Raw genomic sequence first — 25,686 nt, forward strand, 5'->3', positions numbered from 1 at the left:
TGTCTTTCCACTCAAGATTGAAAAGGTGTGCTAATGCCAAGTTGCCTACTTTCACATCTAACTTCTCTAGTGCACACTGCAGAGTGCATTCTTTTCAGTCTTACCTTTAAGCATCCCTGTGACTAGCACTTTCTCTAATACCTGATGGAAAGCACTAGGAAGCCTTAAACTCATACAAACACTGAACTCTCCTTGTTAACAAGGAGAAATTAATAGTAGGCACTAAACAGCCTATAATTGCAAAGTACCTTGCTAAGGAAACAGCTCCTACACTTTACAAAGAAAAAAAAAAAAGCCCCAAACCAGGCATGTCCGAGGGTCAGCTTCTGGTGATTTCTCCTGTTCACCTGGTGAATCTGGGCATACTGGGGCAATGCAGCAATTGCCTCATGTACACAGACAACCCTCTCCTCCTACCACCCAACACTACAACCTGTGAGAGATGCACTTACATAGCCAAAATGGAAGCAAAGCTCTCTCCACCCAAGATTGTGCTAAACAGTCAAGAGGAGAAGGTTAACACCCACACTACACCTCAAGCAACACACAGCCCTTCTGAACCCGCACCACCAGCACCCACATATAGCAACACTAAATCCACATATGCAGAGGCCCTTAACTGTAACCTGCCCAAGCAACAAAGACCTCTGAAGCTGAAATGCAAACAAACACCAATCCCAACCAATGTGTCACATAGTTCACAACACCAGTGTGCCACCCAGCAACAGCCCCTAAGGCAAGACAATGTACCTAACACTTTAGTCATAGGTGACTCTATAGTCCGGCACACTGATGTCCCTCTCACCAGGTTGAATAAGGAGAAAATTACAGTCAGCTGCCTGTCGAGTGTCAGGATCCGCCACATGACGCATGCACTCAAGTCACTCCACAACAAGTACAAATATGACTCTGTCATTGTCCATGTTGGAGTGAATGACTTGAGATGTACCTCCCTGGACTACATGAAAAGAGACATGGAAGAGCTCTCGGATCATGTGGCCCAGGCAAGTATGACCCTAGCCCTGAGTAGCATCCTGCCTTCGCCCAGAATGATACCACAATATAAGGATAAAATGATTGACTTCAACAATTGGCTAAGCTTATGGTGTCATTCAAAGGGGATCCAGTATCTGTCTGCCTGGGATGACATGATTGACAGACCACGATGATTTGCCAGAGATGGTCTGCGCCCCTGGGAATCGGGTTATTGGCTAAGGCTCTTGCCACCCCTATAGTGCCTTTTTTAGGACAAAACCACCACCGTAACAGGTACAAGCATGCAAAATCTGAAGGTAATGCTACTCAATGCTAGAAGTCTAAACCTCAAAATGCACTCTCTCGGGGCACTCCTAAAAATGGAGAACATCGATATCTGTGCAGTAACTGAGACCTGGTTCAAGGCTACAGAGAGCACCCCTGCAATACCTGGCTACAACTCTTACCACACTTTTCGGCCACCAAACCAGGACCGAAACACTAAAGGTGGAGGAGTGTCTATTCACCAAGGATATTCACACCACCAGGCTAGTTGGCCAACACAATGTGTCTGAAATTCTCCAAGTGCAACTAACACTAGGTAAGACTGCAATCCAAATTGTAGCTTGCTACAGATCCCCCACCATACCCCAAGATTCTCACTACACCTTTCTAAACATACTGGAAAATATTAAGATAGAACCAAACACCCTAATACTGGGTGATTTTAACTACCCTGCCATTAACTGGGAAAACTACTCATGTCCCAACACCTTTGCGCAGCGGTTCTTGGAATTCATAAATTCCAACGCCCTGGATCAACTAATCCATAGTCCCACCAGGGGCTCCAATATCCTAGACCTGGTCATTACCAACATGGGAAATCAATGCTCCAATACCTATGGTCACCCCCTCGTTAGTCAGGTCTGACCATAAGCTAATCACCCTTAACATCCACATCCCACCCCACCCCCCAGTAAAGAAACCACCATAAAAAACTTCTTCAAAGCCAACTTCATGCTACTCAAGTCGGAAGTGACAAACTTCATGACACCCATGCAGACGGGAACTGAAAGTTCAACTGCTGAATCCTACACTAAGGCACTGTACGAGCACATCCACTCATGCATGAATCATGCCATCCCAAATAGAACCAAAATGCTCTCATCCAAAAAAAGGAAGCCAATCTGGTGGTCCCCTGCCATAAACAAACTTTACAACAAAAGGAAGAAACTTTTGCAGAAAAGAGGAAAATCCCAGGATGCAAAAAACTCCCTTAATAGCCTCAGTAAGAAACTGAGATGCCTCATAAAATCCTCCAAAGCTAGTTACGAAAATAAAATTGCCAAAGATTCCAAAGACAACCACAAAGCATTCTATAACTGTCAAGAATCTAAATGGCAATGCTCAGATCTGCTCTGAGCTAAAACAGAATGGCATTAAATATACTGATCTGAAGGATATTGCCAATATCCTGGCAGATCGATTCAGTGCCAACTTCACCCCCCTCTCACCCCCTAAATGGCCTATATCAGATTGCCAAATTCCAGTAAAAACGGTCACACAGGTACAAAACGCAGTCTCTAAAGCCAAGAATACAGCATCCATGGGACCAGATGACATCCCGGGCTGTGTACTACATGAACTACAATATGAACTGGCACCTCACCTAAGTGTCATGTTTAATCATAGCCTCACCTCAGGTTTCCTGCCCACTGAGTGGCGCAGAGCTACAGTTATCCCAGTCCACAAGGGGGGATCCACCTTGGATCCCGGAAACTACCGTCCTATCAGTCTGACAAGCCTTATCTGCAAGGCCATGGAGCGTATTATCATGGAACTTATAAACAAAGACATTGGCAACCTTCAAACACTGGACCCCACCCAGTTTGGGTTTGTGAAGGGCCGATCTTGTCTCCTGAACTTGATTGACTTCTTTGAATCAGTCTCCAGAGCTATGGACAAGGGTAAGGTGGTCCACACAGCCTATCTAGACCTTGCCAAGGCCTTTGGCATCATCCCTCACTCTGGAATCATAGATAAACTTACAATCCCTATGTCACCCAATGGGTTGCTAAATGGCTTACTGATAGAACCCACACTGTAAAAGTAGCCGACTCCAAATCCAGCTCCAGACAAGTGACAAGTGGAGTACCTCAGGGTTCAGTCCTGGGGCCGCTCTTGTTTGGCATCTACTTCTCTGAAGTACAGGTCAACACTAAGGGACTCTGGCTAACAAAGTTTGCAGATGACTGCAAACTGGGAGCCATTATTGAATCCCCAAATGATGTGGATACTCTACAAAAGGGCCTTACAGAAACAGATGCTTGGTGCCAGAGCCATGGGCTCAAGCTCAGTGGCAAGAAATGTATTGTTATCCCCTTTGGGAAAAAACATGTATCCATGAATTACCATATAGGTGGCAGTACACTAAACACAGAAAGTGTGATAAGAGACTTAGGGACACAGGTGGACAGTGGTCTCGCCTTCGATAACCACATCGCCACAACAGTCAGGAAATCCTTCTATGTGGCACACCTCATCACGAAGGGCTTTTCATCCAGAAAAAAGGAGGTCATTGTCCCACTGTACTCATCCCTCATTAGACCCATTATAGAATACAACACCCCATTTAGTATGTACCTCTCGACATCTGCAACAACTGGAAAGGCCTCAGAAATACCTCACTAAAAGAATCACGGGCCTAAAGCAGATGCCCTACGCTGACCGCCTTAAAAAAACTCCAGCTATACTCTGTCGCATATAGTCTACTCAGAGGCGATCTCTGCTTAACATACAAGGCCATGTCAAACCCAGAGCTGTTGGACATGCTACACTTAAAGAAATCCCAATCCCTCAGAGCTACACGCTCCAGGGATCTAAACCTTGTCATCACAATAAACAAAACATGCTGGAGGGATAGGTTCCTGACCCAGAGACTCCCCAGACTCTGGAATAGATTGCCCATACATGTCAAGCAGAGTGCCTCTTTGGACCTCTTCAAGAGGAACCATTTCGATTGGATGGGAGAAAGGAAATTCACCCCAGGGATCACGTCAGTCGCCCTGCTAGACAGGGGTCCAGGAAAGTAAATAATGTGGGAAGAAATAGCCAGGGAATTGTTATGGCTAGGCTTGTATAGGCCCTAGGGCTGATAGCCTAGTACCAACCTATGAACCTATGACAGGTATCCACAATTTCAAACATTTTTGGTCAGATCTCTTCCAGTCATGTGACATTGCCACCTCAGAATAGTTTGATTCCTCGAGTGACTTCAGTTGAATCTTTCTGAGGATGACATATCTGCTGAGTTCAGGCCTTTCTTAAACGTGCTTCTGCTAACTCATGGCAGTATTCTTAGTGAAGAAATGTTAGGATCAGTTCCCTCTTCCCCCAAAGTCACTGGATGGTTTGCCAGGACTCATGGCCATGCAGAAATCGTTATCTTTGGCCTTACCAAACTCCTTTTACAAGTTATCCATAACTTTGTTGACTACTGGTGCTCCTTCCTGGCCTTCTGGTACATGTCAAGTTTGGAGGTAGTCTCCATCCCTCCCAACTCGCATGAGTACTGTGATTGCATGGAAGATTTTTTTTAACTTAATTGCATCTCTCAGTATTGGTGTCTGCCAGTAGGTCCTTAAGTTTACCATTGTGATAAGCATATATACTGGAAACTCTTCTGTAAGCTGGAATTTAACTCATTGTGCACAGAAAGATTTGCTTGTTATTCCCAGGACATCATTACTGCACATTTGGATATTTAAGGTCTGTTGAGATGCTGTCCTGGCCATCTGAGCCAGGTCATCTCCAAGTGATGATCAACTGACATCGCAGCACCTGTTTTGTCCTGAGAGTCCACAGCATTTGATCTAAAGTCTGATTGCATAGGTATAATGTCAGTCATCAGCCTTTGGCCCAAGGTGCTTTAGGACAATATACTCTTGCAAGTAATCTTTCTTTCATACATTATTTGACTGTATAAAATTTAGTACACTGCACCCTAATTTCTACTTTGCCTGCTTGAGTGGTGATATCGGTCTTTGTTCTGATAGCATCTCTTGCATGGATCTTTCATCTGTAATATTGATTATTACAGCAGTACTAGAACTGTAAGTACTTGTTTAGTTTTATCTGCTTTTTGATTTGCTGACCAAATGGCTTATTCTACCAACTCAACCTTCTTGTCTTTACCTATGCTTTGGTTGTGCTACTTATCTTAAATCTGGTATGTTCATGGCATGAAGATGTTCTTAAAACAACTGTATATCTGTTATGTTCTTCTGCTGTATGCATACCGATGTAATTTGTGATTTGGAATATTTTCTGGAAGTGTTCTAGAAATCCATTTCATTTTAACAGTTTGTTCAGATTCAATATGGTCAAATGTCACATTGAATGAAGGCCGTTTTTTAATGATTTTTTGTAATATTTTCAAAAGTTAGTGACTTTAGTGTTGAGTGGTAGATTTAATGGTGTCCAGTGTTCTGCATTGGAGGGATATTCTGTAGTACTTAAATTATGTTTCTGATTGTGTTTTGTTTTTTCTCATTAAATGTATTTTTCAGCAAATTGTTCTTTGCAATTTCAGTGACTAAAAAAAATGGCATTCACTGATGTGGTTGCATACAAACTGACCTATGTATAGCCTTTCTACGTGTCTGCCTTGGGGCAAGGAAGCTGTATAGTCAGACCTAACCAGTAAACGTCCACACAAACAACAATGTGGGCCCACTGCATAGACCAAGTGTTTTTTTTTTCTTTTCACTGCATACATTATTCTAATTAACAGATTTGCTACAGTTTTGTTTCCTGAGAAAATGTGTGCGTGTGTTTTGTGCATGCATGTGTGTACATAAAACGCACACATATTTAGAGCAATAAAACACTTTTCTCACTATCATCAATCAGTCTGTTCTTTAAAAGATCTACAGATTTTTTTCCTCGCTAATGTAATTAGTGCTTTATATGAATGACTTGCACCAACAAATTAATTTTCAGTCTGCTATTGTAATATATTCAGATTATCGTTGTGTTACATTGTACTCTCTTTGTTGTTTTTGTTGAAACCATAGCTAGTACTTACTAGCTGTAATCCTATGGCTGAAAAGTCTCTGGATGGATCAGCTCACATACCTAGCTAGCAAACAGTCAGATGTGTTTTTCTGAAAATGCACTCTTGATTAAATATTACTGACTTAATTGTCTTGTACTTTATATTACCTCTACCCCACAGCTAAATCCTGACTTAAGCAGTGAGACCGTGGTGGTTTTGGGTCAGGGGAATGTGGCCCTTGACGTTGCTCGGATTCTTCTCTCCCCAGTTGATTTACTGCAGGTAAGATGGAGGACACTTGTGAAGCATGGAGATGTTTTGATATGCTTATTGATAAGTTAAGCCTTAATCTGAAGCTTGTAGGTGTATGAAAGTGTAATATAATTTGCTAAAAACTGTTAATATTCTTTTTGTATGCACTGGTAATTGCATTTGATCAGCTGCAAGGTACAGAACTTCATGTGGAGAAGTTTTTTTGGTGGTGAGATGTATTTATATTTTTAATTTGTGCATTTAGTAATGTGAAAGGAGGTGGTATGTACTAAGTAAAGCATTGTGCTAGACATTTACTTCAGCTGACTGTGGCTTCTTAGTTATGATTTTTGATGGGCATAGCAAAACAAGCTTTTATTCCCTTATTTACTTATTTATTTGCTATCTTATAGGTTCATAGGTAGGTACTAGGCTATTGGCCCCAGGGCCTATACAAGCCTAGCCAAAAAGGTACCCTGGCTTTCGCCACCCAAGAAAATTATTTTCCTGTGCCCCTGTCCAGCAGAACCACAGAAGTGATCCCCGGGGTAAATTTCCTTTTTCCCATCCAATCATCAAGATTTTTCTTGAAGAGTGCTAATGAGGAGCTCTGTTTGACATAGATAGGTAGTCTGTCCCAGAGTATGGGAAGTCTGTGGGACAGGAATCTATCCCTCCAGCATGTTCTGTTTATTGTGTTGACAAGGTTTAGGTCCCTAGAGCGTGTAGCTCGGAGGGATTGGGATTTCTTTAAGTGGAGCATGCCCAACAGCTCTGGGTTTGACATAGCTTTGTATGTTAGGCAGAGATCGCCTCTGAGTAGGCGATATGCGACAGAGTAAAGCTGGAGTTTTTTGAGACGGTCTGTGTAAGGCATCTGTTTGACGCCAGTAATCCTCTTTGTGAGGTATTTTTGCAACCTTTCCATTTGTTGTAGACGTCTTGTGAGGTACATACCAAAAGGGGCGTTGTACTCTATAATGGGTCTAATGAGTGATGAGTAGAGGGGAACAATGACCTCTTTTTTTTCTAGATGAGAAACATTTTTGTGATGAGGTGTGCCACATAGAAGGATTTCCTGACCACTGTAGTAATGTGATTATCAAAGGAGAGACTACTGTCCACCTGTGTCCCAAGGTCTCTTATCACACTTTTGGTGTTAAGTAGACTACCGCCTATGTGGTAGTTCATGGGTACAGAGTTTTTACCAAAGGGGATGACAATGCACTTTTTGGCATTGAGCTTGAGACCATGGCTATGACACCAGGCATCTGTCTCAGTGAGGCCCTTTTGTAGGATGTCCACATTGTTAGGAGTTTCGATTATGGCTCCTAGTTTGCAGTCATCTGCAAATTTAGTTAGCCAAAGACCTTCTGTGTTAGCCTGTAGTTCAGAGAAGTAGATACCAAACAGGAGAGGACCCAGGACTGAACCCCGTGGTACTTGTCACTGGTCTGAAGTGTGATTTGGAGTCTGCTACTCTCACAGTGTGGGTTCTGTCAGTAAACCAGTTGGCAACCCGTCTTGTGACCTAGGGATTTATACCTAGTTTAGTGAGTTTATGTATAATTCCAGAGTGGGGGATGGTGTTGAATGCCTTGGCGAGATCTAGATAGGCTGTGTGAACCACCTTACCCTCATCTATGGCTTTGGTGACTACTTCAAAGAAGTCCATCAGGTTTAGGAGACATGATCTGCCTTTTGCAAACCCAAACTGTGTGGGGTCCAGAGTTTGGAGATTTCCAATGTCTTTGTTTATGAATTCCATGATGATACGTTCCATGGCCTTGCAGACCAGGCTCATCAGGCTAATGGGCTAATGGGGGGGGGGGGTAGATCCCAGGGTCTGTTGTGGCTCCCCCTTTGTGGAGTGGGATAACAGTCACGATGCGCCATTCACCGGGCACAAAGCCTGAGGTAAAGCTATGATTGAACATGGTACTTAGGTGGGGTGCCAGTTCATTCTGTAGTTCGTGTAGAAGGCAGCCTGGGATGTTGTTAGGTCCCATGGATGCTGTGTTCTTGGCTTTGGAGAGTGAGGTTTTTACCTGTGCAGCCGTGATTACAGGAACTTTGCATTCTTCCGGTATAAAGATGGGCCCTTTAGGGCGTGGGGGTGGGGGGGTAAAGTTAGCACTGAACCTATCTGCCAGGATGTTGGCAATATCAGTTGGATGTTCGTGTTTCACTGTTGCAGTCATTACTCTTGGGTTATCCTGCTGGCAGGCTACCCTCAGTCGGCCAGAATTCCAAAGTCTAGGTCCGGCGTCTGTTGCTTTCGCCTCTTCCCTGACGTCAGTGCGCCAGGGGTATAAAAGATGCAGCCAACGCCATTTTCTTCAGTCTTTTTTGCCATGCGGTGCCCGAAGCAAAAGCAGTTCGCAAGTGCCGGTCGGCCGACTCCTGAGATTTTCAAATCCGAATTTCAGAACGAAGTCTTCATTAAAGCTAAGTACCCCATTGGGGAAACTTTTTCCTTGCTCCAGACCGATGTCAGAAAAAGTTAACAATTGTATTTCTTGTGGGAAGCAAATACCTCATAAGGATTTTCACTCTTAATGTATTCCTTGCCTAGGCCCTGATCACAATGTTGCTAGCTGTCGGTTTTGTGCTATATTTAACCAACGCACTATCAAGCATCTGTTAGAGTTTGCATTTCATTACTTTGGCCAAAGATTTAATTATATAATGCAGTCGGACCAGCCGACAACTGGAGTTTACAAGAAACGCAAGGACAAGGAAAAGGATAGGCATCCGAGGTCCAAAACAGATGATGAAGCCTCTGCTAGGCCAGTCGCCAGTTCACTGCTTCTCAGTGAGGTGCTTTCGCAGCCCCTGGCGCCCGCTACCTCAGAGCCACAGGCCGCTTCCGACTCCCACATGGAGCCGACTGGGCCTCTGCATACTCAAGGTATTGGACACTCCGAAAATATTTCCCTCAGATGGGTCTGGAGCCACTGAGCAGGCATCGGCTTCTGAGGGTGTCTTCAGACCTACACAACTATATATTAAGCCATCTTCAGCTTCAAAGACTAAAGCAGCTCTAAAGACAAAGAAACAAGTACAGCATTCTCCTACTCAGACTTCCATGCCTAAAAAAACAGATGCTTAAAATGGCCGAAGACCTAATTACTTTGATCAGGGGCTCCCATCCCCCTCCTGATAAGAGGCCTAGGCAACTCCCATCCCCCTCCTGATAAGAGGCCTAGGCAAGAGACAGAGTAGGATTCTTCTGATCAGGTTTCTATTTCCTCTGATTCCTCTTCTGAACAGGATTACTCCATGCTTCCCTATGAGGATTCTGATGCTGAAGAATCCATTCCTTCAGCCTCTCCTCCTGAGGGTTATTCTTTTGGGGAAACCCTACATACCATGAGGGAGCATTTCCACTGGGAGAACCAAGATTATTCTGAATCTAAGAAAAGGCTCAGAAACTTTCTGCTACTTCCTCCGCACAGACCCCTTGCTATTCCACCTGTTCTAGACATTGTAGATGATCTATTTTCAGAGTCCGGCCTGTCCCCTGACTCTCTACCCCCTGCACCTGCAAAGCCAGACAGATACTACAGGGTCCCGGATTCTCATAAATTCCTATATAAAAACCCCACTGCTGACCCAGAAACTATATCTCAGGGTCCCTAAGGGGTTAAAGCTTCCACTGCAAAAAACCCTTTCCCCACTGATAGGGATTCTAGGACTCTAGACACATGGAGGAAGAAAGTCTACACTTCTGCTACCCTGGCTGTAAGGGCTTTAAATTGCCAGTTTCATATGCTTAAATATCAGCAATATTTAATGTCACTGCTTAAACAGAAATTGTTGACAAATACTGAATGTTCAGAGAACAAGGAATTGCAGGATTTATTGCATGCAGCTGAACAAGTGGGAAAGCATACTTTGCAATGTGGTTATGATTCACTGGAGGCCTCTTGCAGGGCCGCTGTTACAGGTTCTGTTATTAGAAGGCATGCTTAGTTAAAGGAACAGAATCTGCCTGATCATGTTAAAGCAAAATTATTAGATGCACCATTACAGCATGATACTTTGTTTGGTACTAAAGCAGAAGAGGTGTTGAAAAAAATGGAGGATAAAGCAAAATCCATGCAGACAGTCAAGGATTTCTTACAGGTACAGCCACCCAGGTTTAGCAGGAACCGGCCTTCTAAAAATTGGTCCTTTCCAGTGTCAGACCACAAAGAGGCAGATACAGGCATCCCAGAGGCAGATCTCAGCCCAAAGGCTCATACAGGCCTAAACAATGGGGTGCTCCTACCTCCAAAAGCATAGAAGACAAATCACAACTTTACAGGAAACAGTCCCAATGACTTTCCTCTACCAGATCCAAGCACTTTTCTTTTGGCAGTCCCCTTAGGGGGAAAACTATCACTTTTTTCATCAAATTGGAAAATGGTTACCCAAGACAAATGGGTCCTGATCATAGTGTCCCAAGGCTACAGGTTCCATTTTCACACTCTACCAAGGCCAAAAGGTATGCCAGAATTGCCACACAATCAATGGGCAGAGGCCAAAAACTAATTACAGCCCTCATGGACATGAGGGCCATTCAGCAAGTACCACAACAAGAGCAGGGGCAAGGATTTTACTCCAGACTTTTCCTGGTACCCAGAAAGGACAAAACCTGGAGACCAATACTGGACCTGTCTATACTGAATACGTTTCTGGAAGTTCCAAAATTCAAGATGTTGACTATACAGCAGCTACTGCCCATGCTGGGCAAGAAGGCTTGGCTCGTAACTTTGGACCTAAAAGAGGCATACCTGCATGTCCCAATCAGACAATCTTGCAGAAGATACCTCAGATTCATAGCTGGCTCAATGCATTACCAATTCTCTGTACTGCCCTTTGGCTTATCTACTGCGCCCAGGGTCTTCACAAAATGCCTGGCACCAGTAATTGCATTTTGCAGACAAAAAGGAATCCAAATATATCCCTACTTGGACGACTGGCTAATTCAAGCAGAGAACAAAGACATTCTTCTAAAGCATCTGGCGTTTGTAAAAAAGATTACTAATTGGCCTAGGGTACACAGTAAACAAAAAGAAATCAAAACTAGTGCCCTCTCAAGAAATAATATTCCCGGGTGCAAGCTTAAATACAACTGCCCAAATAGCTTATCTCACGCCAGATGAGCAAAAGCAGCTGACTACTTACTTCAAGAAATTGGCAACAAAAACCCATTTATCTGCAAGGAAAATCCTGCAGGCCTTGGATTTCATGGCATCCTGCTTTCTACTAATTCCATATGCCAGGCTGCATATGAGGAAACTACAATGGTATCTAAAACGTGTTTGGACTCAGCATTGCCACAGCCTGGAGACGGTAATTGCACTCATTCCCTGCCTGCAACAGGAGTTTCGATGGTGGGCAGAAGCCTGTCACCACAACAAGGGTCTGCCATTCAGTTTACCCACAGCCAGAGAGACACTGACAACAGATGCATCAGATTATGCCTGGGGGGCCCATATGGCAGGAAAATGTATTCAGGGCACATGGCCTGCAAACCAGATGCATCTTCACATCAATCAAAAAGAGATGCTAGTGGTTCAAAATGCCCTGACTGCTTTCAAGGACTTGCTTCATCCAGGACAGTTACTGATAAAGACAGACAACACTACGTTCATGTGGTACATAAACAAGCAGGGAGATACACATTCCTACCCCCCTCTGCAGACAAGCAATGACCTTATGGGACACAGCATTGGCTTTTCAAGTTCACCTGCAAGCACAATTCCTGCCTGGAAAAACAAATACTCTGGCAGATGAACTAAGCAGAAACCTCATGGATCCCCACAAATGGAAACTGGACCCACAAATGGAAACTGGATCCGCAAGTCTTCAGCATGATAATAAGGAAATGGGGATGCCCAGACATAGATCTATTTGCCTCCCCTCACAACTGCCAATTGCAGAGATTTTGCACAAGGATTTATCACAAGCAAGCATGGAAAGTGGACGCCCTGTCCTTCAGCTGGAAAAATCCTAACCGTATATGCTTTTCCCCAACTGCCTCTCCTTCCCAGGGTACTCCTAAAGGTCAGACAGGAGAAGCCAAAAATGATACTGATTGCACCAGACTGGCCACACCAACACTGGTACCCAATCCTAAAGAGCCTGTCTCAAGGTCCAGCATGGATATTGCCTCAAACTTCTCACTTGTTGACCCAACAAAACAATCAGATCCTGCACAGCCAACTCAGGACCTTAAATCTGGCAGCATGGCGGATAATGTAGCCAGTCAGAACACTCCTCTTTCAAAAGCTGTTATGGATGCTATCTTGGAAGCCAGGAGGCCCAGTACCAGAAATTCTTATGCAGAAAAATGGAAGAGATTCTGTGCTTGGAGCCAGGAACAAGGCATTGACACGTGTGTACCAAATATCCCTCAGATTTTACAATACCTAACTGAGAGGCTAAACAAAGGCTTTTTTTCTCATCTATTAAGATTCATGCCTCTGCCATTTCAGCCTATTAGAATACAGAACCACCTATCTTTTCTCATCCTTTAATAAGGTAGTACCTCAGAGGGGCCAAAAACATTAGGCCTCCAAGGAGAGTACCAATTCCGGCCTGGGACCTCAATTATGTTTTGGAAAAACTCACACTGCCTCCTTTTGAGCCAGCATCAACAACAGATACAAAATTCTTATCCTGGAAAACAGCTCTGCTCCTAGCAAGGCGAGTCTCGGGAGTTACAAGCTCTCATGGCTGTGGAACCTTTCATAATTTTTCATCCAGACAGGGTTTCTCTGAGGACAAACCCTACATTTATTCCTAAGGTGGTGTCCAGTGTGGCCCTCAACCAAACCATTCACTTGCCTACCTTTTATCCAAATCCACAGAACAAGGGTGAGAAAATTCTACATTCTTTGGACATACACAGGCAGTTACGCTTCTACCTGGACAGAACTAAAGCTTTCAGAAAGACTGAGCAACTTTTAGTGTCATATGCTGCAGGATCACAAGGAAAGGCTATCTCAAAACAGACTATTTCTAAATGGATAGGCCATTGCATCTGTTTCTGCTATTTTCAACATGGCAAGTCAGTGCCTAAGGGCATTAGGCCTCATTCCACCAGAGCAGCAGCCACTTTAGCAGCCTTCCTCAGAGGAGTACCAACCAAAGATATCTTAGAGGCTGCAACTTGGAGTTCAGTGCACACCTTCACAAAGCACTACCACTTAACTCTTTAAGTCCAGAGCAGGCTTTGCCACTGCAGTTCTGCAGGGCCTCATAGCCTCTCCTAATCCTATTTAGCCCAGCCACCCATCCTCAGCTTTGGGATTCAACCCAAGAGTAATGACTGCAACAGTAAAACAATATGAACATAGTACAGTTGTGTACCTATCATAAATGTAGATGTTAGTGTATTCACTGTTGCAGTCCAGGTTACCCATCCACCATCCCCCTTTTCTTTGCTGGGACTTAATCTGCACTTCTCTATCTTATACAACCTTTTTGGTGTATTTGCTTGTATATGAAGGGAATGTTATTTTTGTGCATGCATTTTTATTGGCATGTTTTTTCAGCATACCAGTTAGGGGGCACCTGACATCTGGGGTAAGAAAAACTGAAGAAAATGGCATCGGCTGCATCTTTTATGCCCCTGGTGCACTGACGTCAGGGAAGAGGCGACCGCAACCAATGCCGGACCTAGACTTTGGAATTCTGGCCGACTGAGGGTAGCCTGCCAGCAGGGATAACCCAAGAGTAATGACTGCAACAGTGAATACACATGAACATTTACATTTATGGTCAATACACAACTGTACTTTCTGTATATTTAGTGTCATTGTGCTGTAACCCAGAGCAGATCTGAGTGTTGCTATTGAGATTCTTGACATAGCTATAGAATGCTTTGTGGTTGTCTTTAGAATCAGTGTCGATTTTGTTTTCAGAACTAGCTTTGGAGGATTTTATGAGGGATCTCAGCTTCTTACCGAGGCTGACCAGGGAGTTCCTCCAGTTGTGGGATTTTACTCTTTTTTTTGCAACAGTTTCTTCTGTTGTAAAGTTTGTTTATGGCAGACCACCACCAGATTGGCTTCCTTTTTTTGGAGGTTAGCATCTTGGTTCTATTAGGGATAGCAAGATTCATGCGCTCGTGTAAGTGCTTATAAAGTGCATTTGTGTAGGATTCAGCAGTCATACCTCTATTGTCTGTATGGGTGTCGTGAAGTTTTCCACTTCTGTATTAAGAAGCGGGAAGTTGGCTTTGGAGAAATTTTTTACGGTTGATTTCCTAATGGGGAGTGGGAGCGGGATGTGGATGTCTAGGATGATTAGCTTGTGGTCGGATCTGACCAACGAGGAGCTGACCTCTGGTGTGGAACACTGGTCACCTATGTTGGTGATGACCAGGTCTAGAATATTGCTGCCCCAGGTGGGGATGTGAATAAGTTGATCCAAGGCGTTGGAATTGATGATTTCCAGAAAATGTTGAGCAAAAGAGTTGGTACACGAGTAGTTTTCCCAGTTAATGGTAGGGTAGTTGAAATCACCCATTATTACAGTGTTGGGTTGTACCTTAATATTTTCCAGTGTATCAAGAAAAGAGGTGTGGGAATCCTGGGGCATGGTGAGGGTTCTGTAGCAAGCTCCAATCTGGATTGCGGTTTTGCCCAGAGTTAGTTGAACTTGGATAATCTTGGATGCATTATGCTGAGCAACTAGCTTGGGAGGTGTGGATATCCTTAATGAATATGGACATGCCTCCACCTTTAGTGTTTCGGTCTGGGTTTGGTGGCTGAAAGGTGTGGTATGAATTATAGCTTGTTAATGCAGCAGTGCTTTCTGGAGCTTTGAACCAGGTCTCTGTCACTGCACAGATGTCAATGTTCTCCATTTTAAGGAGTGCCTCGAGTGAGTGCATTTTGAGGTTTAGACTTCTAGCATTGAGTAGCATTACCCTCAGATTTTGCTTGCTTGTACCTGTTATGGTGGTAAATTTTTCATTTGAACCTTGCCTAAAAAAGGCACTATAGGGGTGGCAAGAGCCTTTGCCAGTATCCGGAATCCCAAGGGCGACAGGTGCAGGCCATCTCTGGCAAAGCAGCGTGGTCTGTTGGTCATGTTATCCCAGGCAGACAGATACTAAATTCCCTTAGAATGACACCAGAAACTTAGCCAATTGTTAAAGTCAATCATTTTGTCCTTGTACTGTGGTATCATTCTGGGTGATGGCAGGATGCTACTCAGGGCTAGGGTCATACCTGCCTGGGCTACAAGATCGGAGATCTCCTCCATGTCTCTTTTCATGTAGTCCAGGGAGGTACGTCTCAGGTCATTCACACCAACATGGATAATGACAGAGTCATATTTGTACTTGTGGAGTGACCTGAGTGCATGCATTATGTGGCAGATTCTGGCACCCGACAGGCAGCTGACAGTAACTTTTTCCTTGTTTAGCCTGGTGAGTGGAACATCAGTGTTTGTGTTTTGGTGGTGTAGGTTTTGAGGGACTATGTGATGTGTGGTGCGGTGCAAGTGTTTACCTTCTCTTGACTGTCTAGTCCAGTCTTCGGTGAAGAGAGCTTTGCTTCCAGTTTGGCTATATAAGTGCATCTCTCACAGGTCGTAGTGTTGGGTGGTAGGAGGATAGGGTTGTCTGTGTACATGAGGCAATTGCTGCATTGCCCCAAGATGCCCAGATTCATCAGGTAGACAGGAGAAAACACCGGGAGCTGACCTTTAGACATGCCTGAATAGATGCTTATTTATTAAGTACTAAAAATTGTTTTCCTCTAGACAAGTGAGGAAAGTTGAGTGCTGTAGTAATTTGTAACTTAATTACTGCTTACAATGAGTTCTGAACAAGTGCTGAGCTCAAAGAAACAGATTTGAGTGCTAAAACTAAAAGGCTGGCTAGTTGCAAGGGAAAATTTGAAGAGCAGACTTTATGGCGCCAGGAATAGTTTAACCCTAGTTAAGTTGGGGGGGGGGCTAGGGAGCTCACAAACAGTCCTGGACACAGCAAATCCATATCTGGACAAGACCTGCCACAGGAAAGAGGGGAAGCAAACTTAGAATTTTTTTTTTCAGTAAAACTGAAATTGGAGAAAGCTGGAACAGACTCTAGAGAATGCTTTTAACTGTAAACAGACAATTATAGTAATGCACGCTATTACAGTTCCTGGCTGTAGAACACAGAAACCTCAAAAAATCAAAAATGCACAGAAAAGCTCGGATAGAGCACTCACAAACAAAAAATAGAACTCTCAGTATGAAAAAGCAGTTTACAGTTAAGTAATTCAGTAAACATGCAATTAGAGTAATGAAACAGTGTCTAGCAATGAAAAATACAGTTAAAACCATATAAAACAGTGCACAAATGCAGTGAAACAATAAAAAAAGCTTTATGTTGTGTCTTTCGGCTTTTCCCGGTTAGGGGTCGCCACAGCGGAACTCCAGTCCGCTAATGATTGGTAGTTGATTTTTAGCTTTATAACAGTGCAAAATGTAGTAGATCAACTGTATAGCACAATTATAAGCGTTTCAGAAGTGCAGTTCAGTGAAATAAGTGTAAGAAATAACTTATCCTGCTCTTGGAATCTTAAGGAATTTCCACTTAGTTTTAGTAATGAAATGCAATCCACAGCCTGAGCAATACAAGCACAACCTTTTCAAGACACAAGGTTTATATACCAGTAAGAATGGAAGAGTTAGAAGATCAAATTACTACTCAGCCCCTGCTATTACCCAGTCACTCTTACTACAGAAGGTCAGGAGGCCTTGTTGCTCTCATTAATAATAATGAAGACAATCAGCAGAAAATGGCTGCCAGAAACACAGGAAACTCAAACAAAACTACCAGCTTAGACAACGGTCCTCTATTAAGATTATGCCACCTGAGCAGAACCTCACTTTAACAGCATAGAAAGAACACCCACAAAGAGAAAATACAAGTGTCAGTATGAAAAAGCAGTTTACAATTTAGTGATTAAATAAAAATGCAGTTACAGTAATGTACACTGTTACAGTTCCTAGCTGTAGCCACTAAATGAACGTTTTAAACAGATCAAGGAGCAAGCAGACTCTAGAGAATGCTTTTAACTGTAAATAGACAATTATAGTAATGCACAGTATTACAGTTCCTAGCTGTAAAACACAGAAACTTAAAAAAATCAAAAATGCACAGAAAAGCTCGGATAGAGCACTCCCAAACAGAAAATACAACTCTCAGTTTGAAAAAGCAGTTTACAGTTAAGTAATTCAGTAAACATACAATTACAGTAGTGAAACAGTATCTAGCAATGAAAAACACAGTTAAAACAGTATAAAACATTACATAAATGCAATCCAACAAAAATGGTCCAGACGACACAGGAAGATGGTAATAAAACAGTCTTTTTTTATTCGAAGTTCACCACAAGCACTTTCACCCTGACTCAATTGCAGGGCTTTTTCAAGTACAAAGAAAACACAAAATACCATTCCTATTTAAAATGTCCACAAAATGCATAGTAAAATCCCTTCATAACCATCAGAGTAAATACACTTAAAAGACTTATAAAAAAACAATTTTATACAGATAAAACATGTACACGTATTACTAAAAATTGTCCCCCAATATCAGTGCCAAAAGACATACTGGGAATAACCCACTTATTAGAAATACATCAAAACTTCTCAGACCTCCTAACCAAATATGGTTTAATAGAAATATGGTCATTTAATCCTGGAGGTTGGGTTGCGTTTAATTTTAATTGCCAGTAAGTCTCCTGACAACAAAGCCAATTCTCCCATTCCCCACCCCTTGGGTCTACTTGTTCCAAGATGCCAAAAAGAAACCCAGGGTGAGTTGGTTCCGTATGTAAATGTCTGTACAGTGCACTATTTAAATTCTTTTTCCTAATGTTATTGGTGTGCCCTTTCTGATTTTCCTACATAAAAACTAGGGCAACACTTGCACAAAGCCAGGTATACTATACCTTTGTTAGTACAATTACTCTTTCTAAACCACACACTGTTCTTCGCTACATTACTCAAAGTGACCTTTACTTTTTCACAGATATATTTACAATACCCACATCTTCCACATTTTCACGTACCTTGATTCTCGAAACAACTAGTCCTGTTATTCTTTTCAAAAAGCCTTTTTAAGTTGGTCCCTGTTTTGAAGACAAACCTAGGACTCGTCCCTACCTTACTTAAAATATCTTTGTTAAATTTCAGCCTTTTCCAATTCCTTTTAACTAATTCCTGAATCTCCCTAGAAGCAAAACTATGCTCTAAAACCAATGCTTTCCCAAAGGTTTGGTCACCAGTAATCTTTTCCTTGATTGTATCTTGTGATGGGTTACCTAAAAGGGGAATGTATCTTACACCCCACCCCACTGTAACCTCACTTACAACCTCTTCAAATCAGGTTGATAGGGTAACTTCTCACTTTAAATAACTCAGAAACAAATTCAACGTCAGATAAAAAGTCTACTCTTTCTGAAGTCATTCTCGCTGCTCTAATCATCTGGCCCTTCACAATACTTTTTTTCTGCTTCCACTGATGATCACTGTTGTAGGGCAAATAGGAATTGCTAAAAGTACTTTTCCTATGTATCCTAGATTTTAAACCTCCCATCAATTTTATCCAGCCTTACATCTAAATAATCAGGTCCTAATTGGTCAAAATTGAATGTAAATTTAAAAAAAATTAGTGGTTGAATTAAGAAATTCAAGAAAGTTAGTAATGGTACTCACTGGACCTTCCCAGATGATAAATATATCCTCCAAAAAGCGACGATATAACCTAATGTTCTCCCAGTAGACCGAGTTAAACAGGTACTGAAGTTACCATTTGAGGAGGACCAGGTTGGCATAAATGGGGGGCACAAGCTGCCCCAATAGCCACCCCAGTAACCTGTTTAAATGTCTCCCCTTCAAAACACAAAATTGTTTTCCAGTATCATCCTCATAAGTTCCACCAAAAGGTCTACTTCAAAATTTAATAAAGACGTGTCCGAAACAATCAAGAAACTGAAGCCTCACAAAGCCCCAGGCCCAGATGGTTTGACCTCGGAATTCTACAAATCTTTTAGTGAGATTTTGAGCAGTGTATTGTCACAGACTTTTAATTATATCACTCTAAATAGAATTAATGATCCTCATTTTAATGCCTCAAGGACAGTTCTGATATTAAAAGAGAAAGGTGATTCCAAAAATCCTGATAATTACAGGCCTATATCACTTTTAAATATAGACATGAAAATCATGACATCCATTCTGGCGAGTAGGCTGAAAAAGGTAATAAACCCAATAATATCAGAGGAACAGGCAGGGTTTATGGATGGGAGGCAGACCACGGAGAATACCTTCTCTCCATACCTTAATCTCTTATGCGAAATATAAAAACCTGAATTTGTATGCCCTAATTATTGATGCTCAGAAAGCATTTGATAGGGTTAATTTGGATTATTTATTTGATACATTACCTTATTTTAATATACCGCAGGAGTTTATCTTTATTTATAAATCACGAATGCTCGAATAGGATAAAAATCATAAATGGTACCCGACAAGGCTGCCCATTATCTCCCATCTTATTTAATCTTTACTTGGAGCCTTTATTTTTACACCTTAAGCAAAATGTTTTTTATAATTCTCCTGTACTGTATGGAATAAAGGTTAGGATGGCTGCCTATGCAGATGATTTAAACATATATTGTACCACACCTGTTTCCGATACTGAAAAAATATTAGCTGCAATAGAAATCTTTGAGAGAATTTCCAATTACAAGCTAAATTTTAAAAAATCTAAAATATTCCCATTAAAGATACCCACACCTTTTTCAATGCTACCATTAATAGGACAAGTATTGATTGAAGAAAAGATAAAATATCTGGGAATTGTCTTCTCAACTGAAAATAGAGATTTTTTTATTAGCAATGTAAAGTCAACTACAGATCAAATAACATTGGATCTTGAAAGATGGAGTAGATTGAAGTTACCGATGATGGCAAGAGCAGCTATCATAAGAATGAATGTTCTTCCTAGAATGTTATATATTTTTAGAGCTGCACAACTCAGAATTACCAAAACATTCTTTAAACAGCTTCATATAAGATTGGGAAGATTTCTTTGGGAACCTAGGAAGACGAGAATTTCATATGAAAAATTGATGGCTCCAAAAAATAAGGGGGGGCTGGAATTACCGGATTTCGAAATGTAGTATTTAGTGATTCAGGCCAATAGGATTTTAAAGATGTCTTACTTCGATAGTGATAATAGAAAATGGACACCCAAATGGGTGCTCTTAACGTATAAGCATATAAATGACGTGGGAGTCAACGCTAAAGCATTACCCTTTTTAAATAATTGGACAATGAGTAAATATAAGCTAATGGAGCACATCAAAAGTTATGTAACGGCAATTCAAACTCTTCGCTTCCTTAAATTTACTAAAATATATGATGGTTTTCCAACCGTTTCATAGGAACCCAAATTTAACAATTGGTGGTCAATTGATTGATCTAAAGAAATTCCCTTTAATCATGGAGTTAACTGTACTCTATTTATATCCTTTTCTAGGAGTACCAGTACAGGATATTTTAAAAGAAATAGAACTCCCTATTTCCTATTTAATTATAGTAAGACAGCTAAAAGACTTGGTTATAAACTATTTTAACAACTTTGAAATGAAAGGGAAGATTTAATAATTTCTCGTAATCTATGGGAAGCGCTGTTGCAGGATAGAAAATATATAACCGCAGCATATAAATTGATAAAAGAGAGGAAGTATAATAATTATATTCTTTTATCGAGTTACTGGAGAGAGAAATTGATATTCCCAGGCGACAATAAGATATTGGAGGCATTTAAATTAACATTAAAGTCCGTATCCCTTCAGAAATTGGTATTTACGCAGCTGATGATATTTAACAATGCATACTATACTCGCCTCACTTTGCACAAATTTGATGCGAAGAATTCACCCATATGCCCACATTGCTTTGATCAGACAGCAGATTTGCTTCACATGTTCTGGAGTTGTAAGTGCATTTATAAATTGTGGAATTCATTAAAATTGCAGTTACAAAAAATGGGTTACCAAAATTCAACACTCTCTTGGGAGTTTATGATTCTTCATATTCCCCCGGAGAATCTAAATAAATCAAAAACGATTGTAATTATGAATATTTGCCTATTAATGAAATTATATATAGCCACAAATTGGTTGAACCCAGCCCAGACATCGTGGGAAAATTTCAGATTATTAGCAATAAAACACATCTTAGCGCATAAACTGTTAATTAGTGATCACAAGAAAAATATCAACAACATAAAAATCTGGGAGCAAATTTTTAATATTATTTTGGCTTAAGAGGTTACTATCCACTTTTTCTCGGGAACCAGAATATAGTCTAAATCAACCTTAGATTAGATAGAAAATGTACAGAAAAGACAGATTGTTGGCTTGGATTTGTTAATGTTGAATTTTTTTTTTTTTATTATTTTCCTTTTGATTGTTAGTGCTGTACCTTTGATCAATACATGAGGTTGATATATATGTGAAATTAACCAATGGAAGCATTTTGTATATATTGTATATAATGTGTGAATTTGTAATATAGTTGTGAAAAATAATAAAAAATGATTATTGAAAAAAAAAAAATTAATAAAGACTTTTTTCATTCAATATTGACCAAAACAAATCCAAACCCTCTTCTGTTGGTATACATGAAAATAAATCGACCACATCAATGGTCAGAAAATACATTTCCCCTTCATAGGACTGCAAATGTTAATCCGGATAAAAAATCCCATGAGTCCTTTATCAGATGTCCAAAATCATCAGTAAAGTATTTTAGGGAATAATCCAAGAATGTGGCTATAGGGCAAGTTTTTGATCCCCTACTAGACACAACAGGTCTGTATGGCGGGTCAGTAGTACTCTTGTGGATTTTACGGATACCAAAGGAGGAGGCTATTCTAGGCTTCCTATTAATTAAAATGGACCCCAATTTACCATCAATTCTATTTTCTAACATTAATTCTTCAATGGCTAAATCAAGTTTTCTATGAGCAATGTTGATTTTGTTAAGCGACACAGGAACATATACACTAACATCATTCAATATTTCAAGAATTTTACTATAATATGAAATGGTGTTCACTAAAACTGTACCACCCCCTTTGTCAGGTTTCATAATACAGATCTCCCGGTCTGAAGTAAGCTGTTCTAAAATATTTTTTTCTTCCTTGGTTAAATTTGTTTTGAAACCATATTTCTTTGTATGCTTTTTATCCGTACTAAAATTATAAATGTCTGAAGCACAAACCTCCTCAAAAACTTGCAAAGCTGGGTGCAAGGGGGGATTGTATATACTTGCCTTCCTAAATTGAGATAAACTACCTATTTCTGCATTTTAAAACAATAAAGAAAAATTAATTTTTCTTGTAAATAACTTCAGCTCAATAAGTGTGTCACAAACATCAAACCTAACAGAGGGTACAAATTTAAAACCTTTTGCAAAAAGGGAAAAATGTTCATGTTTAATTTCCACACCACTCAAAGATTTTAAAGCCATTGTAGGAGTATGTCACTTTGTCCCTACTTACAACTATGCCTTCCCCTTCCTTTTGGTTTTCACCGGGTTCCTCACTTTCTCCTTCCCCCCAGAAAAATCCTGTTCACTAACTTCCCCACCTTGATCAATAGGTTCGATGAAATCAAGCCCCAACTTGGGGTCTAAAGGGTTAGTGGTATTTAAACAAGGGGAAAGGGAGCTATTGTCAATAACTTCAGCAGGGTCTTGTGAATTAACCCCGTTATTAAATTTCTGGCCACAATCACTTTGTTCTCGATCACAAACATCTAAATGGTCAGATGGTGTATGGACCCTAACTTTTAAAACTTTGCCTTTAAAAATATATGCCCTGTTCTCATTGTACTGTTTTAAATTCCTAAACTTTTTTTGTTTCCTCAAGAATACATCCTCACATTTCCTTCCTACACGGGTAAAAATATGCTCATAAATGTCCTTGTTGAAATCAAATAATAAATCATTCTTAATAGCTTGATTTAAATTTTCAGCTTCTTTCAACAGGTAATCAACTTTTCTCCTAGAGTATTTTAACATCAGGATCATAATTTTAGTGCCACACTCATCAAACACTTTTTGTTAAATTCACCCAACATAAAATCATCATACAGAAACCCATTGGGGTATTTACATACCCTCAGTCCCTGTGGGACAACTTTTTTAGCAATACATTCAACTAAATATAAAATATCTAAATTAACACATTTAATTTTATGTAATTTATTCTCCAAGTCCTTCATACCCTCCTTTAAGGAGCCCATAGCAAATGAACGTTCAGCAGCAACACTTTTTCTTTTAAAGTCAGTCCTAAAACTGTGTTCGTTATCTTTAGAGTTATCAAACCATTCTTTTAAATTATTAAAACGTTTGTGTTCTGCCTCCAAAGGCTGGGCAGTATGCATAACAGTACCTTGAAATGTATTAGATCCTGGCCATCCAACCTCAACACCGTGTGACTCATTCTGTCCATTACGGCCGCCTATAAGTCTTCCCTTCCTGAAAATACTTTTGTTTCCCCATTGCAGGTCCCCGAAAACAAAGACTGGCTTCCACAACTCACTAGGGAAGCTGAAACGATGTCACGAAGGGAACCATTAGAAGCCTTCCCTTCACGCCCATTTGTTGGTGCCACAACACGATTGGTTGAACCTCCTCTTCCCTGCCCACAGGGGAACGATTGATTGGTCTGGGAAAGTGTCTTGAGGCGCGCAAAGTCCTAGGTTTGTTTTCAAAACAGGGACCAACTTAAAAAGGCTTTTTGAAAAGAATAACAACAGGACTAGTTGTTTTGAGCATCAAGGTACGAGAAAATGTGGAAGATGCGGGTATTGTAAATAAATTTGTGAAAAAGTAAAGGTCACCTTGAGTAATGTAGCGAAGAACAGTGTGTGGTTTAGAAAGGGTAATTGTACTACCAAAGGTATAGTATACCTGGCTTTGTGTAAGGGTTACCCTAGTTTTTATGTAGGAAAATCAGAAAGGGCACTTAAACATATTTATGAGCACACCTATAACATTAGGAAAAAGAATTTAAATAGTTCACTGTATCGACACTTGCATACGGAACCAACTCACCCCGGGTTTCTTTTTGGTATCTTGGAACAAGTTCACGTAGACCCAAGGGGTGGGGATTGGGAGAATTGGCTTTGTTGCAGGGAGACTTACTGGCAATTTAAAATTAAATGCAACCCAACCTCCAGGATTAAATGACCATATTTCCATTAAACCATATTTGGTTAGGAGGTCTGAGAAGTTTAGATGTATTTCTAATAAGTGGGTTATTCCCAGTATGTCTTTTGGCATTGATATTGGGGGACAATGTTTAGTAATATGTTTACAAGTTTATCTGTATAAATTTTTTTTTTTATATAAGTCTTTTATGTCTATTTACGCTGATGGTTATGAAGAGATTTTACTATGCATTTTGTGAACATTTTATAATGCAAATGTAGATAGTGTAGATACAGCTTTAAAAGTTTTGGCGCACTTTTTATCTAGGGGAAGTTAAATAGGAGGGGTATTTTGTGTTTTCTTTGTACTTGAACAAGCCCTGCAATCGAGTCAGGGTGAAAGCGCTTGTGGTGAACTTCGAATAAAAAAAGACCGTTTTATTACCATCTTCCCATGTCACCTGGACTGTTTTTGTTGGATTTTATTTAGTACTGTATATATGGTTGTTCCACTGGTTTTAATTAATTAATTACATAAATGCAGTGAAACAATAAAAAAAGCTTTATGTTGTTGTGTCTTTCGGCTTTTCCCGGTTAGGGGTCGCCACAGCGGAACTCCAGTCCGCTAATGATTGGTAGTTGATTTTTAGCTTTATAACAGTGCAAAATGTAGTAGATCAACTGTATAGCACAATTATAAGCGTTTCAGAAGTGCAGTTCAGTGAAATACGTGTAAGAAATAACTTATCCTGCTCTTGGAATCTTAAGGAATTTCCACTTAGTTTCAGTAATGAAATACAATCCACAGCCTGAAAGTGTAAAGAAAACTCTTTAAGTCGCATATTTGTTCTCATTAGTAAAGTTACTTGTCTTATTTTCCAAAGCAGGATAAGTGTTTAGAATGGGCTGACTGTATAATTAAACATTATATGTAATTTGCTGGGAACTGGACTACATTGTATTATTATCTGGCATTTTTTTGAGTGCAATCATAACTCCTCATTAGCTTCCCTATTCCCATTTCCTGTGTGGGTATACCCCATGGAGGTCATTATTTCTAAGTCTTCTCAAGTACTTCCACTCCCAGGAGGTTTATTTTGTATTTTGTCTGAAGTACGCTTGTCTCTGGTCAGTGCAGTGAAGTAGTTATTACAGCAGCACTAAGATGCTACTGTG

General features: G+C 40.7%; 1 protein-coding gene across 1 annotated transcript in view; it reads left to right on the forward strand.

Moving 5' to 3' along the window:
* The window catches only part of FDXR (ferredoxin reductase), a 508,804-nt gene that overhangs the window by 258,322 nt on the left and 224,796 nt on the right, over positions 1-25,686 (forward strand). The window contains exon 6 of the mRNA XM_044085176.1: positions 6,212-6,313. Coding sequence (XP_043941111.1) covers positions 6,212-6,313 — 102 coding nt within the window. The remainder of the gene's footprint in view (positions 1-6,211; positions 6,314-25,686) is intronic.

Source organism: Protopterus annectens, chromosome 10.part0, assembly GCF_019279795.1.
Source record: "Protopterus annectens isolate FY-2018-M chromosome 10.part0, PAN1.0, whole genome shotgun sequence".
Lineage (NCBI taxonomy): Eukaryota > Metazoa > Chordata > Ceratodontiformes > Protopteridae > Protopterus > Protopterus annectens.